The sequence below is a fragment of the Pocillopora verrucosa genome, chromosome 9 (genome assembly GCF_036669915.1).
Source record: "Pocillopora verrucosa isolate sample1 chromosome 9, ASM3666991v2, whole genome shotgun sequence".
NCBI lineage: Eukaryota > Metazoa > Cnidaria > Anthozoa > Scleractinia > Pocilloporidae > Pocillopora > Pocillopora verrucosa.
This window is the reverse complement of record NC_089320.1, coordinates 12,526,843-12,543,071: the sequence shown is the minus strand read 5'-3', so window position 1 is coordinate 12,543,071 and position 16,229 is coordinate 12,526,843. Positions and strand designations below refer to the sequence as shown.

The following is a 16,229-nucleotide window of genomic DNA, read 5'->3' as shown; positions in this document are numbered from 1 at the left end:
TGTACCCCGACTAAATGGAATGAAATTGAGGAAGCAAACTCTGAGAATCCGCCTAGCTTTACTTTATCATAAAGCGTTATCTCTCGGTTACACGTGGCATGTCTGCTAAATGTGTTTACAGGTACCTACCAGCACAATGGTTATAATTTACAAATTGAAGACTCTCTTACTCCGACTGGAACAGTACTGAGAGCCCGCAAACCCTAGTTAACTGAGCTGGATAAAACCAACAAATGATACTAGACTTCCGAGCGCTAGCCTTTGTTAGGAAAGACTTGCGCCAGTGGTAACGTCGGTCTGCGCCAATATATAGGCGCTGTCGGTACGTAGTGTAACAATCGTATAGTAGTGCTTCGTATACTTATGAAGTAAAATACTAAGGAAACTGCAGATGTATCATTGATTAACATCAAATTTAATTTATTTCGTGTCGAACCTGAACTAAAATCTCTTCCAAAAGATTCCTTAGAAAAAAAGGAACCGATTGAAGGAAAAAGTTTGCCACGGTTAATATGCAAAAAAGCTTCACATATGACCACCAAGAATTCTCAAAGTGACATACTTATGGCGTTGTGCAACCTTAGGGCTTTGGAAGGCATCTAGAGCCCTGTGATATTTCCTCCACTCTTGTAACAGATCGAAATTTTACAACAGATATCATTGACGTTAATTTCTACTAAAGCTATTTACAGGAATGCAGGACATGACGAAGAAAAAGAAGGCAAGCTTTTTAACTACCATGTAATTTTTATCCCCGCCACAGAAAAGCATATAAGAAATTATGACTGATCTCACAATGAGGTTTAAAAGACTAAACTTAGCTACTAAGTGTTGTCTTTAACTGTGCCTAAGATCAGTATTTATTCTCCTTGTTGGAACCTGCCAAGCTTAAGCGTGACGTAGAATAAAGACAATAAAGAATCCGAAACAATATAGCGTTCCAAAATCATTGTTACAAAACAAACAAAAATTCATAGAGATCTTTCACTGAACAAAACCCAAAATTCGACTATATACGCGTGGTTTCTTTACTCTTTAGAATCTCCAAACACTGGTGAAAAAAAGATTCATCCATTGAGATAAGATTATCGAGAAAAACAGAATAATGTGAGTGCAAAATATAAAGTTATTTCAACTGTTCTCGTTTCCTTTCCCAAAATGTAATAATCGTGCCATTTCCACCCTCCCCTCCCACTTTTTTTTGGTGCAGGATACCCAAACACTTCTATAGTTTTCAATTACAAGTCCAAAGTCAAATATTTTGGGATCAAAAGTTAGTAAGGAAAAATGCTGTCCAACAAGAATAATAAGTTTGCTAACAAAGAGTAACCATGGAAGTGCTATTATTTTAAGTGCATACTACGACTGGCTCTGATATAAAGACTGGGCCCCCTTTTTCGGTTCGGAAAACTCATCCCCTTATGATATGTCTTTTTATGGGTTTCTTCTTGAGAAGTTACACATACAAATTGATTCTCATTACCCTTTTTACTGGAATTATCAAACAACACACACAAGAAAGCCACTTTACTATTGTTGCAACCCTCAACTACCATAACAAAGTACTAAATTTTGAATGAAACATTTGGTTACCGTTGCAAATAGTAGAACTTTAGCTCTCGCAGAGAAACAAAAGTCGAGTCTGCACAAGTAGACACTAATTCTGTTCTATTTTCGTTAGATTTTGTACATGAAAAGTTAGATTTTGTACATGAAAAAAAACAACCTTAATATTTTTTTTTAAAGAAAATTCTGACCGGTTTTTACCAGACCAATCAAAAGCTCCCCTGGTTTCTACCTGCTTGTTCGAATAGTAACTATTATGGAGTCGCAAAATTATAGCGACTGAGGAGATAGCATCTCAATCGTGTTAAAGGTTTTAGGATAGAAACTCTGGTCAACCTTTGGAATTGTTAACTGTGTTGTTGCTGGTTATACAATGTCAAACCTGTAATAATGTAAGAATCTAAGATTTAGCTACCAAGGCATAGACCCATTCTATTCTCTTGGAAAGAAAATTTGGAAGGCAAGAAAGCATAAAGATTCTAATTATTAACTGCTTTAGAGTTCTTCACAATAATCTACATACCAATAGTAAACACCTCCCACATCACACTACCGTAAGACCATCTGTAGACAGCAGACGGAAGGAAAAAAATTACGTTATATGCTTTTTTGTTATTAGCATGAGTCTGTAAAAATAATATTATATATACAATGGAAACCTTTTTTCGTTATTACAAGGGTAGCTTTGGCAATCAAAGACATTATTACTTGATTCTTTGATACCATTAGCTGAACGCGCACCATTCGGTTTCCCGCTCGAAACGACTCGAAAGAAAAGGTGCTTTTAACTGAGAAACTTTCAAGTTCTGTTCCAAAAATCATTTACAAAGGAAAACGAACCGCTGACTACCTAATAACCTGAGCCTTTCCGAAAGTTATATCTCCTTAGCGTACCGACTGTTCCGAGCTAACGTTATTTAAGAGGTAACAGAGGTAAACAACTTACATGTCACTCACTGTGGAAGATAAACCATAGAAGAGAGATTCCGGGGGCATCCATTTAACTGGCAGACGAGTCTTGAAAAAATTAATCATTAGGAAAAGTTAGAATAAAATATAAACGAAAGGAAACTAGAAATAAATATACATTGCATTAGGTAGAAGATTGTCAAATAGGAAGATAAACTAGTTTTGGTGCAACGCTTTGAAGTTATTGTGTATTGTAAGATAGCTTCGGGTTCGCGTCACATAAACTCGATTAAAATTTCGAGCAAAAGAAAAGTGAGAGTTAAAAATGACTTTTAGTAAATTGGCTAGGGAAAAATTTCTAAATATTGGCGCAAAGCATTGTAGTTATATTGAGATAGCCTCGGGTTGTAGTCACCTGTGTTTTTCTCGTGTATACATCTTCCTTCAAACCACGAGCTAAACCAAAGTCTGAAATCTTGCATACTTTATCGTCCCCGACTAACACGTTGCGAGCTGCTAAATCACGATGAACGATCTGAAACAAGCATGGGCATGTTATTCGCCCACGTTTTAATATAAGCTCTACTTGCTATTCTTTTTTCATCTTACTTAATATCACTTGTTTTGGGTAGACATAACAGTGATCATGAAAAGTGAGGAGGTTGGCTGGTTTCAGCTCGAGAATAAACATGGCAGACCAAGAGATGATCCATTGATAACCATTCCTCATAGAATTGTAGAATACAGTTGTATTCTAAAGGTTTGTTGTATAAGATATTACTTTTTACGTCACACATGACCTTAAAGCGTATTGAAATTTGGTGGGTGTGGTATGGTAGAGTTTATCTTCATTGATGACAAATAGCTCATACCATCAGCGATCATCCACGCAAAGGACAAGAGGTCCTTTTCTGTGAGCGTTGAGCTTGGTCTCTTTTCTCCTGTGTTATAAGGATCCTCAATTCCTCTGCTTTTGCGCAGATATCCCAACAAATCACCATATGGTAAATACTCCAACACTAGGAGATGTGGGTCTAGAATTGTGTAACGGTGCTGAATCAGTCAATTCAATGTGCTAGACGTTCCATTAATAGAGAATTAGTCATTCAGCAAAAAAAGCAGAAAATAAAAAGCAATCATAATTTCCAGTACCTTTCTCAATACAATAGCCAATGAATTTAACAACATGAGGATGAGGCATCAAGGTTTTCATGAGATCCAATTCAGTCAGCAAGTCTTGCAAGTCCTTCTTTGAAGCGTTGCCTAAAACATAAATGAAGATTCAAACGACAGGAGCTTTAGAAAGGAAACCTCTTTATATCCTTTACCCTTTGGTAAGAGAAGAAATTTCAGTGCCAGTTACTGAAAAGTTAGAGGTGGTAAAGAAAGTAAAATAGGCACCTTTCAAAGACTTGACAGCCACTTCGGAAATCAAAGGTTTGTAAACTGCTTTGGACACTTGACCAAAGTTGCCATTCCCAAGCTCCTTTACTGTTGTTATTTGATCTCGATCAAGTCTAAAGTGATCCACTTTTTGCCACTTAGCTACAGAACTCATTTCGACGTCTGTGTAAAGATTGTTAGAATTGTTAGTTATGATAATTAACGTTAAACGTTGGTAATTCCACATTAAGCGCAACGTCAGCAAATCGTACGAGGTAATACTGCTGTAAAAGATGTGAATGACATGATATTGCAACTTACCCGTATTCACCACAACGTTGGTGAATTCACGGTGAACATTTCCTCGGTGGTTCCATCTGACAAAAATAGCCAAAATCTTAAATGTCGTTAATGCCACCATAGAAGTTATGATTTGGGTACAGCTGAGAGAAACGACGCATTAAGAACATTTTAAGTCACAAAATAGACTCGTTAATATTATCTCAGTCAATGCTAACTCAGTGCCCTATGCTTGCTGAGCTTTTGACACTTGAGCTGATGGTAATCATTAATTTTTGTAGCTCCACCTAGTTTTGAGTTTCATTAAAGTTCCCACACTGACCTTTTGTATGTGATGTAACTAGCGAAAGACACTATCCAAAGTGCGAACAAACCAACCAGTCCATAGATAATTTTGAGATACATTGTCGCCTTGGAATCTGTGGAATAAAACTCTGAGGAAGGAGTGTTACATTTAAGACAATGAAGCTGATTAACCTGGACTAGGATCTACGAAAAAATTTGCCTTTTGAAATACTTGTTAATCCTCAGCATCCTAACCCATCAATGTTCCTATTAGTTTATTCCAAGGTCTACATTAACTTTTGACTATGCAGACACCCTCATTTTAAGGAAAGGCTTGCGACAAAACCTACATATAGTAGTGTTTCCTTAGAACAGGTTTCGTTGGTATCACTGTAGTCTTGTAAAGGATACTTAATCTGATAATGCCCTAGCTGATTTCGTTTCTATGCTGAAGTAACAACAGTCATGGGACCTAACTTGTTAAACTGGAACACTTCAAATGAGAGTTCCATTATGTCAGTCTTAAGGGTAGACGCGTACGTATCAACGACGTATAAATAAACCTCGCTGTTTAAACGTCTCCACACCAGCCGAACCCCTACCAAATACCTGAAGAGAAAACTGAATTGAGCGTTTCTGATGATGGGCTACTGGTAGGCTAACTCCAATGCAATCTTTAGTATGTGAGTGGAAATCACTGAAAAATGGGATTTATTTTGTCACTTTTCGAGTTTATTTTTGTACTCAGTGAGCCTTGAAGGGAGGGCGATATCTTATGCATCTCAAAAGTAATTGTGCCGCAACAATGAAAGTGATACGTTGTCTCCTTTTGGTTATCGCGTTAATCAAAACACGAAGAGTTTTGAAGTAATATTTTAAAATCAAAAAAGTAGTATTAAAATATTAAAATACAAAAAGTAATTACCTGAAATGATATTTGAAAATCGAATTCAAGGGAAAAGATTTGCCCATGTTTTAGCGCCAAAACAAGTTCCTTCCTTTCCTTTTACTAATATTTTTATCGTTAAACACGTCAAACAAAAATCACTTTTTCAGGTCTTTTAAGTTACCGGGAATTTCGAGAAACAGGCCCAAGGTTTGCTAGTCCTTACAGTTATCTCCGCGTGGTTTCCCTCAATTCCATGTTTCCTTTCCGCCAAATCTCTTACTCGATTCCTGGCGTAGATTTTCACGGTGTAGCTTATCAAAGAAGATAGATTTTCAACAGTAACGTGAGTGAAACTCAAGCGGTCCTTTCTTAGCATGAAAATGACGTCACTCCCGCATGATTTATCCACGCATTTGTCGTCGTATTCACCTTCACACGGCTTACGGCAGTCGACGTCATAAAACACGTGGGTGTGATTGCCAGTTATTGCAGGAAGCTGCCATTTTAACTCCAATGCGCTTTGGTTAACGAAGATAACTAGGAGAATACCTGAGGCTGATGGTATGACTGAACACACACATTCTTATTAGATGTTTTAAAATCTTTTTTTCAGGAAAAAGCTGTTAATTTTGTGCCTCAGTTTCCTTAGGGAACTCGCAATAAAATGGGCCATAATGTATTATTCCCTAACATTTATATTAAGAGTTTGTCATTTTAGTCTGTGTGAGCAATTTTAAAGGGTATATGTAATATGTAATTAAGGTTACGATACGGAGTTGCGTTGTTTAAAAGTTGATGATACAACAGAAGTGATAGTATTACAAAATGAGTATGTTAGAGGCAAATATCTCGGAGATGTAAAAAACTCTATCTCAGGTAAAAAGGAATTTCGAAATATTCATAAGTTTAATGTTGCACTTACAGCCTAAAGTTGAAGAGAGCCACATACTTAGAATTAACCGATGAAATTCAACTCGACAGATACCTCTCAAACGCGAAATCTGTTCCATGCATTACACTCTGCAACGGAAAAATTTACGAAATTTAGGATCTCAACATGTCTTTCTCTGCACCTATGTAGTTAAGGCCATTCTGGTCGTTGTATTTATCTTTTGCACAATCTGAAAAGGTAAATAAGATAATTAGATCTTGAAATTTCCCCACACCCTATATAAACACGGATGAGGTGATGTGAACTCGTCAGCTAAACTTTTTCTCAATAAAGTATCTTATACAGTAGAGATGGCCATTATTACGGCAGTCAAAGTATACCATTAGTGATACAAGTCATTCTTAACAATACAATAACTACAGTAGTTTTTAAAGGTTTGAGCGCAAAAGTAGACAAAATTGATAGGTATAGTCGACTAGACTACTGCGCATGGGTGATTATTTATTCGAGCTTCGACTTCATCCACTATTTCGAACAGAAATGTTGAGCTCATACTCAGGTCGTGTAAGTAATGATGATAATGATAACTTTATGTCCCTTTTGGTACATCAACTCATAAGTAAAGCTAATTCGGGGCGCAGTTGAACATTCGAAAATAACTTGATAGAAAGAAAAAAATTTTAGTGAAAGACTTTATTCACAATTCCCTCTTTGTACAAATTACTTTATGCATAAGTATTTTTAGAAGTATAAGTAATATCTTATACAAACATTTTAGATGCATGAGCAAAATCAGCACCGTGTATGTAAGCAGAGTAGGTTTGCTAGCAGATAAGTAAAGTAGACGGGAGACATCAAGTCAAGACTAATGAAGTCAGAAGTCACCCAAGATGCTGATTGTACATGGAAAGTTTGAACCCTTTTCAACGATAAATGTTGCTTATACTCATCCGTTACGTGCAAATTGAAATCTATGATCCGGCACAAAGTAACGATGAGTCATCTTCAATCCAACTGCGAAAGCCAGTGGATTACCATTAAAGAAATGTGGCTTTCGTAAATACAACCACAATGCACTTTTCGAAATGCAACAACAAACGTATTCCGTGCACGATTACTAGGAAAAGTTAAGTACTGAGCAGTAATGCCAAAAAACGAAAGAAGCATCTGAGAGATCATCCTTTTTTGTATTTGCTGTAATTTTGGTATTCCAGCTCCCTTTAAAATATCTTTGTGATTAGCAGAGCAACCAGGTTTGTTTACCCTTTCCTCAGGGTATTTTGCTGCTGCTTTAGATGAGGTTACAAGTCGTTTTTGTGGAACCCCTAGTTTCAGAGTGCACATGTTAAGATTGTATAAGGATGCGTATGCTAGAAGACTGACTGGCTCATCCTAATTAACCTTTTCACACGTAATGCCCCTTGTGAGTGTAGTCAGAATAACACATTTGTAGCGGAGTAGGATCTGAAAACGCAGTAATCAGGAGACTGTGTGCTTTATTCCAATTTATTAGCTATTGGGAATTGTGTTTTAAAAAAAGCTGATCAACTGAACGATCGATGCAATGCCAGGTTGAACTGTTCTCGTTAGTTACAGTCAAGATTTATCAAAATAATACCAGCACAACCTTTTACAGCGATGAACAAAGGTTTAAAATTGTTTACTGAGGTACGGTCTAAGGTGGAATTCAAACGAACGAGTTATGTATCAACTATATTAAAAAAGTATAGTTTTTTATAACCCGACCCAGTTAAACAACAATTTCCCAAAAGATTAGCTTTCAAAACGTTTTTGGATGAAAATTTCTGTTATTGAGATTAAATTATCACTCCTTTGCTCTTTTTGTTCTCATCTTTCTTCCTGGGTATAATTTTTAACTTTCTTAAATTCTATATTAAAACCCTTGTCATTGTTCCCCTTACATTTTTTCCAGTAAGTGGTTTGAACATAAGCCTTACACATTGAAATTTTAAGCACTTCCTTTTTCTCTGTTAGATTATAATTAAGTATTCCTGGTCGTCATAGCCTTCTAAGTTCACGTAGACCTGCAAATAAAATGAAACCAATACTTACTACGCCAAATACTTCAATAAAGAAATTAATGATATTGATGTCGATAAGATCAGTGTTCGGGAAGAACATTCTCATGAAGTGTTAGGATCACTTTGAGCGATAAAGTACAGGTATTACAGGCCTCATATTAGTTGACCTCCAAGAAGCCAGTCTTAAGGAAGTATTTAGAAATGAAGTTTAACTGGAGTAGGAGATGGAGGTGAATGTAAGGATATAAGGGATAAAAAACATAACACCTATTAACGGTAGTGTTAATAGTTTCGTCGCCGATGGTTATCCGCCTGAGACCAAATAAGTTGTGTATAAAAACAAGGTTGAATTGATCTATTCCTCCCAATAGAAAATCAGAAGACAGACAGTCATAATACATGTACGAAGGAACAATGGAGAAGTATCTCCTTTCTATCTCTTTCCAAGAATCATATTTTCCTCTTTCAGGAAAATTTATCTGAATCTTCTCTTAAGGCTATAAAATAGAAGGACAAATCGTTTTTGGACCATAGAAGTTCACGGTGTAACGAGGCTCTCCTCTATTTTTAAAAAATCGAAAATCCGCAACAAACTAACCTGCTGGTCATCCTGAAGTCTTTTGACTGCATAACGAATCCACTTGAATGTTGGTCTATTTTGGGGCTGTTCGTTCCAACACTCCTCCATCATTATGGCATACCTAAATGTATAAGAGTATGATGAATGCGAAGTGAGCCTTACACGACAGTATTCAGCTCAGTGGCCGAGGAAACTTGCCACCCTAGCTTAGAACTACCACCACTATTGTGGACAGCGGGCATCATGATTCAAAAAGTGAATCAAAGTGGTATGTTCACGTTAAAAATCTGTTGCTTGAGGCTTAGCGTCTCTGGGCTGAAAGGAAATTCGCTTTGTATTCATCCCCAGATCTTTCTCGAGATTAAACACTCGTGGTGGAGTGGGATTTTAACATTTTAAGACTTAAAATATTGAACTGCGGAATAGCTCCGACTATACCGAAACATTTCACTCACAGTTTCTCTGAGACGTGCTTCGGTTTTGGCATGCGGTATGCACCCTCCAACAATGAAATGAGTTCTTTGACACTAACACCAGGATATGGCGATCCCCCTGTTGGATAGAACATCGGTTATCACCATCTGTTTGCAGTATCTATTTAATATTACCGTCAGTATTAAACATAAAGGAAGACAGAGTGCTACAAAGCAGTCTATATCAGTGTTCGCAAGGCACAGGAGGCCAAACGGGTGCAACATTGATTCCATAGCCTCTTGCTCCAGCCTTATTTCCCGTTTTTGCACTCGCTTCAATTCTTTCAAAAATATTTTTTTTTGCCTTCTAGACATTATTGATTTGTTATATTTTATTTTTTTGTATGTTTCTTTATTTTTCAACGCTTTTTATCTTTTTTCTACAATGTGCGACGTTTTCTTCTGTGAAAGAACGATCTCTTTCTGATTAAATTAACATACCGAGGGTAAACAGTTCCCACATTACAATGCCGTATGACCATCTGTATAAAGGAAATCAAAACACAATTTTTAATTAAATGACAGTTTAAGGGAGAAGACATCAATCATTGCTGATTCTAGATAAAGAAATTATAATCAGACTTAAAGCCTAAACAGTCCTCAAAGAAAGCTCAAACAACAAGATGCCCGCTAAAGAAGTAAAATCATGAATCAAGAATGTGTGTTCTATACACTTCGTTTTGAACTTGACACTATACTTATACATCATATAAATGCATCAACCTACACATCACTCTTTGTTGTCGACTCAGCATTGAAAATGGATTCCGGGGCCATCCATTTGATTGGAAGTCGGGCCTGAAAATTGAAATCAACTCATCAGCAAATTGTTAGAGCCATTCAGGTAGACGTTGGTACTTTCGTTCGTCAGTACTTTTTGTATTTACAGACGTCAATTTCAAAGGTAACATTTCATGGAGAATCACAGTATCCTTCATCGTGCATCTTAGTACTTGTAATTTTAGTAACCTGAGTCCTTCTCGTGTAGATATCTTCCTGCAAACTACGTGCCAGTCCGAAGTCTGAAATTTTGCACACTCTGTTTTCTCCAACTAACACATTTCGAGCTGCTAAATCCCGATGGACGACCTTCAAAAAGCAAAAAAAAAATTGCCTTTTGTTTTTTAACCTCCAACAAAAAGAAAGGGTTTTTAGTGGCTATAGAAATTGCAGCTGTTTTCTATTAGTTGAGCTATACAGTTTGTACTGCCGACATAAAAGAGAAAGGGGAAGATATATCGTACATGACGAATGAAAAAGTCATGATATTGAATGAGCCTAGCTGTAGAAAGATTCGCATTTCGTTTTAAGAATGAGCTATTGTCTGAGCCATTCCATGTGGCGTTCCATTCCCTAGATCTCTACTACGAAGTACGCAATAAAAATTTCCAAAGAAAAAAAAGAAAAGAATCCCAGTATAATGTATGATATCTCTGGCAGGTATAACCTCGTTTAGTTTGAGAAAAATGGTATGTGAATGTTTATAAATAGAGGAAATGGGGGTAATTGATTGAAAACTACATTTGGAATAAAAAAAGATGTAACTAGATTTCCATTCCCTGTTTCCATCCATATTAAGTTTGAAAAACTAGTAAATAATGTCATTTTCTGGGGATGTAACCCCTTTATCCACTACTAGTAACTGTCATCACTGAATCAAACTTTAAGGTCATGAGAAGAAAGGAAACTATTGCCAGTTTGTGAATAATTTCTTGATCACGAAACATATTTCTCTTTCTAATGTAATAGGAAATGTAAAGAGAACAGTGTGGAGAATATGCAACCAAACATTTAAGCTCACACTAATGAAACATGAGACTGCTTTGTGGTCTACAACGGCTAAATAAGTACGTTATTGACTTTGACACCAGATTTCTCACCTTCATTGATGCCAAATAATCCATACCATCAGCAATCATCCACGCGAAAGACAGGAGGTCCTTTTCTGAAAGAGCTGAACTTGGTTCCTTTTCTCCTGTGTTATAATTGTCTTCAATTCCTCTGCTCTTACGCAGGTATCCCAACAAATCCCCGTATGGTAAATACTCCAAAACGATAAACACGGGATCTGTATTTATGAAAGTAAACTGATCGCTTTAAGTTGAGAGGGATGAGAAAAATGGAAGTGGTAGTGGTAGTGGCGGCGGCAGCCACGGTGATGCCGGTGGTGGTGGTAGTTTGGTAGTTATTAGAGGATTCCCAAGCTATGAGGGCAAACTGGTTTAAGGACGACAAACTTGTAACAATACTGAAGATGAAATGCTGACTACATTGAAATTCTTCCAAAGTTTGATAGTCCTAATCTTCTTTCAAATTGCACGATGATCAATCAATCATGATGGCGAAAGAAGGAGATTACGAGGCATCGACCTTTGAAAGATTATCGACTAAAAAAATTGCATCGGAATGCAAAGTATAGAGTCGACAAAAAAAAGTACAAGAAAGAGAAGTCAAAGTTAAAAGACGGAGAAGAACGAAGATGGAAAAGGGGAAGAAAGGGGGACAGAAAGAAATTCTATGACTAAAATAACTTTGAGAAAGATCAACACACCAAAAAAAGAAACGAACAACAAAATGAAATATGATAAGAAAACATGAACAAAGCACCTTTCTCTATACAATGACCAATGAGACCAACGACGTGAGGATGATTCCTCAGAGATTTCATAACTTCCAACTCCATAATGATGCTTTCTAGGTCCTCTTTTTCGGCATTGTCTATGACACATTAAAAACGACACATGCTAAACAATTGCTTATATATCAGGTGTGTTTGCGCGCGTGGAGCAAGATCTAAACAAGTCGTGTTCGTTTAATTATAAATTGCTGACTCCTTGGGCAGGTAATGCTAAAAGAATATGATGGATACAAAGTGACAATTGCTTGATTAACATATTAATAGTGTAAATCAATTGAATCTTTATTGATTGCTGTTCAATCAAATAGACAGCCGTTTTCCTAATCCACTACAGTACCAATATACCAGATTTAAGATTTTTTTTGGAAACGGGAAGCAAGGTAAGAATCTTTTTTTAAGAATAAGTAACGAGTTCGTTTTTAAACCTGAGTTTCAATGTGTTGCGTAAAATTTATCCAGAATTGCAACTGTTCCTTGACTTACTGATATCAGGGAAGGCCACTCGTAGGAGACAACCGTAGAAGAAAACTTTCGAGAGTAACCAATCCGCAGATTTCCGATTCAGTCTTCTCCCTGTCAAGCTTTTCAGCTAGAAATGAGTGTTATTCCACTTTTGACACTATTAGAGAAGCCTATTATCATCTTACAACTGCGATCTCTATATTTCTTTTACCCTGTATTACTTTTACGTAATTTTACGAGCTTTAGTTGTGCGCGGTCGAGCTAAAAACCATCCAAAATTTCATTTGTGGTTCGATCTTCAGCCACAACCAGAGGCAGCATTGGTACCGCTTGGAAAAAGTTAAGGACCAAAATAAATAAATTCACTTTCTTCAAAGTGAAACCATTAAATGTTTGTGAAGTTTAGATCGCCCATTTAATCGAGCCAAATGCCCCCTTCACCCCGAACCAATAATAGGGCACCCCATAGAAGGTGAAACTATAAGCCTACCCTCCGAAAGACTCATCTTTTCCATGAAATCGTCATGCTAAGTAGACCCATTTTTAAGAAAAATGTATTTTTATGGATGAACTGTAACTGCGATCGGCTTTTAAGTTATCATCAACATCATCATTATAATTAGCTTTATCATCAGTACCATCATTGTTATCATAACTATTATTATGATGGTTATCATTTTCATCATTATATCATTTTCATTATTGTATCATTTTCATCATCACTAATGTTTTTCATCCTGATGATTATCGTTATGAAAATATTTCTAGGCAAGGTAAGATGCGTGTCACTTGATACGTGTAACATTTACCGTCGTACTCTCTGCCTTCTGAATAGGCTGTCATTTGCACATCATTTTCTTGTCTTCGGAGGGGCCATCTGGGAAGAGATAAGGATTAACAAAATATAAAAACGCATTTTCTTCCTCTTTCTCGCAATAACTCCCTTGAAAATTTGTATTTTTCAACATGAACACGCCACTTTACTAAAGGCAATGTTCATTTCTCTTCCGCGTTTGTTGGAGTTCTCACATGATCTGCCTCATTTCTCGCCGCAGGGTTGAAAAGCCTTTTCAACCACGTTTTCAGCTTTTTAAAGCTTGTCAGCGTTTGTATCACTCCTACCCTTACCTTTCAAAAGTGGTTTAGCAGAATAATAAAATGATCAGAACTATCAGCCCCACAAATCCATAGATGACGTTCAGATAAATTACATTCATGGTCTCTACTAAGTGAAATAAGATACACAGTTTGAGTACAGTTACAATTAATTTATAGTTTAGCATTTAAAGGAGCTATTTTAGTTTTAGGCTTCCAGAGCATTAGCTGGGGGAGATATCGAAGGAGCCAATGTTTATGATGAGTTCAGTCGCAAAGTAGTCGAATTTTTTCAGCGGAAATGACGATTAAAGACAAAGTGAAGTGACACAACTCGAGAACAAATGGAACGCCAGACACGCCATATAACGCTTATTAGCATTCAGTGATTTCAAAGTCTGATGATTTTTTGAACAGCGACGGCGACAGTTTTAGGGTCGTTATATTAATTACCTGCTGCCTCTGCCACTGCTTGTTCTTCTTTCTGCTTTAAACACCTTCTCTCGTATTACGCTGTGATACAATCATAAATATTTGAATTCATTGAGCTGGAAAGAAGACCGGAACTGGTACTAGCGCTTCTTCCGTGTAGAGAGGAAGTTGGTTCGACTTGAGAGGTGATCGAAGTTTCGAATAGTGACACTGCATGCACGCAGGTACGGTCTTGTATCATAGAGACCGCTTCTTACCTTAAACCTAGTGAAATGAAAAGAAGGCTAAAATATCAAAGAACCTGGGCAGCTCTGGGTCGTCATGACGTGATTACCTCTCTGTTACGAATTGTACTTAACGTTAATACAAGTAGAGTACACACTAACGATTTACAAGTTGATTACCTCCTTACTCGTGGAAAAATCATTTACAACAGGAATGAGCGCCAATAAACCCTAGCTAAATGGGCCAGTGTAGAAAATAAATTTTCTTAGCCTCCCACACGTTTTTGGTTGTTTCTGCCGGCGGAAATTGAAATCTGCGCCAGTGATAACATCGTTCTGCGCTATTATACAGGCACTGTGGGTACGTAATATAAAATGATGAAGTGGTTTATAACGCATTCTTGAGATGAAGCTTACGAGGTCACCCGAGAGGCAGAATTTAATTAGTAGGTTTGACTGCTTTCGAACAATCAAATTTGTATCACATAGACTTAATGTGCGCCTGGAGTGAAGCCATTTGACGGTATGTAACATTGAATCATGTTCTACTCAACGACGACTAAGGCTTAACATGAAAGAAGCGTTGCTTTTGTGAAAACAACGACGGGATCAACTTTCAAACATGCAGAGCACACTTATGGAGAAATATGAAAGACTGAATAGCGATAAAAATAACTGAAGAAGATCCTGAGGGAACTTTGTTGGAAAAAAAGGCTAACTTTTAACAAGTCATTATCCTAAGCTGCCATTGCTCATCCCGGCGTCTTAAGCATGAAATGACGAGGAGTGTCATCATTCCTCCTGGATGGGATTTTTGTCCACATCAAGTTACCCCTCTAATTCGTCATGCCAGTTATTGACAGTACCTGGCACCTATTTATATTCGCTGATGAATATAGGCAAAGTTGGAGTCACGTTTTTCACCGAGGATTAGAACAAGAAAGGAACTGGAAAAGCGACAACCAATGAATTGTGTGGAATATATTTATTCTAATTCATTGGTTTCTAATGACGAATTTTAATACATTTACTAAACGAAATGGTGACGCAATGCTAGGTTAAGCTTTTCCTGCGTGCAGTGGTCACAGTAGCTGCAATTGCAGTAAACTATCCTTGTTACGTTTATGACCATAGTTTTCTCAAATGGTAAACTTAGTGTAATTTCACTGAACAAACTTTGCATCAACCACAAAAAAAGCTTTTTCTATAAGCATGTAGCTTATTTTCCTACCTGGATTGTAAAATACGTTCTCATAACTTTATAGACCATTTCGCGGTCTTAGGATTTCGTTTAACAGATTTCAAACCTGCTATTTTATGTTGTATTTGTATTATTCTTTCCTAAATTTCAAAAAAATCGTCCCCTAGGACAGTACCATTACATCGTAGATTATGGAGATAAGAAGGGAATAATTCAAAATGATGAAACTTTCAATGGAGTACAAATATCAAAAAAGGAAAATAATTGAAATAGTCAATTACAAAACCACTCTGTCATGGAGTATTTTAATTCTAAGTTATAAAACGCATATCAAAGTACAGGTGAAATACCCACAAATTCTTAAATTTCTTGCAGAAAGGCTCAGACTCTCTAACAAGCCGCTTTCTGGTACCAGTTTTTTGCAAAATAAGAGACAGGGAATTTCGAACTATCGCCAGCAAATCAAAGGACATTTAAGCAATGTTTTCAAATAGCGTGCTAGTTATGACACTTACAGCAAACTCACAGGCAAACGACTCCATGGGTTTGATTCCGCGTGACCTCCATTATTTGGTACGGTTGTAGACTTGTCGTAGTTTGCAACCGTTGACTATGCTTTGATCCAAGTGATTAAGAGAAATTCCCATTAATGCTTCAATTTGAAACCTTTTTTTGACTAGAATCCGTTTCACTGAGAGTGAAATAAAAAGATATAATGCAGCATTTTGAGGGGTATCATAACTTAACCTTTAATTCTTTAAAAGACGTCATAATTTCTCATAGTACGGTTTAACTTACAAGCTGGTGAGAAGAATCAATAAGAAACTGAGAGAGTTTCGAGCATCGTTGAATGGAATT

The 16,229-nt window shown here is 36.9% G+C and overlaps 3 protein-coding genes across 4 annotated transcripts in view; all 3 read right to left on the bottom strand.

Annotated features, from left to right (window-relative positions):
- The window catches only part of LOC131798892 (angiopoietin-1 receptor), a 44,174-nt gene extending 43,961 nt beyond the window's left edge, over positions 1-213 (bottom strand). For both annotated transcript variants that reach the window (XM_066171809.1, XM_066171810.1), the window contains exon 1: positions 130-213. The gene's annotated coding sequence lies outside the window, so the exon portion shown is untranslated. The remainder of the gene's footprint in view (positions 1-129) is intronic.
- A 1,868-nt stretch (positions 214-2,081) lies between these two features.
- LOC131798891 (tyrosine kinase receptor Cad96Ca-like) lies at positions 2,082-4,563 on the bottom strand. The gene is made up of 8 exons (XM_059116556.2): positions 4,481-4,563; positions 4,180-4,235; positions 3,877-4,041; positions 3,628-3,738; positions 3,324-3,509; positions 2,891-3,012; positions 2,513-2,583; positions 2,082-2,130 (listed from the first exon to the last, which is right to left on the bottom strand). The coding sequence occupies exons 1-8, from the start codon at positions 4,561-4,563 to the stop codon at positions 2,082-2,084; spliced, it is 843 nt and encodes a 280-aa protein (XP_058972539.2).
- A 3,214-nt stretch (positions 4,564-7,777) lies between these two features.
- On the bottom strand, positions 7,778-15,913 carry LOC131798890 (fibroblast growth factor receptor 2-like). Its single transcript, XM_066172453.1, has 12 exons — positions 15,898-15,913; positions 14,204-14,210; positions 13,968-14,027; positions 13,229-13,296; positions 11,927-12,037; positions 11,200-11,387; positions 10,289-10,408; positions 10,047-10,117; positions 9,761-9,801; positions 9,302-9,398; positions 8,865-8,967; positions 7,778-8,269 (listed from the first exon to the last, which is right to left on the bottom strand). Exons 1-12 carry the CDS (start codon positions 15,911-15,913, stop codon positions 8,216-8,218), a joined length of 936 nt encoding a protein of 311 aa, XP_066028550.1. The 3' UTR covers positions 7,778-8,215.
- Between the last annotated feature and the right edge of the window lie 316 nt (positions 15,914-16,229).

Bases quoted from the DNA above. Each gene is read 5' to 3' on its own strand.
- LOC131798891 (XM_059116556.2), bottom strand. From the start codon at position 4,563: ATGTATCTCAAAATTATCTATGGACTGGTTGGTTTGTTCGCACTTTGG. The intron at 2,584-2,890 runs GTGACTACAACC...AATTTTTTCAAG, and splicing joins TATACACGAGAAAAACACAG to ACTCGTCTGCCAGTTAAATG. The intron at 2,131-2,512 runs GTAAGTTGTTTA...TGCTGTCTACAG, and splicing joins TCTTCCACAGTGAGTGACAT to ATGGTCTTACGGTAGTGTGA.
- LOC131798890 (XM_066172453.1), bottom strand. The intron at 12,038-13,228 runs GTAAATGTTACA...AATGTGTCATAG, and splicing joins AGAAGGCAGAGAGTACGACG to ACAATGCCGAAAAAGAGGAC. The intron at 9,399-9,760 runs GTATGTTAATTT...TCTATCCAACAG, and splicing joins GTGGGAACTGTTTACCCTCG to GGGGATCGCCATATCCTGGT.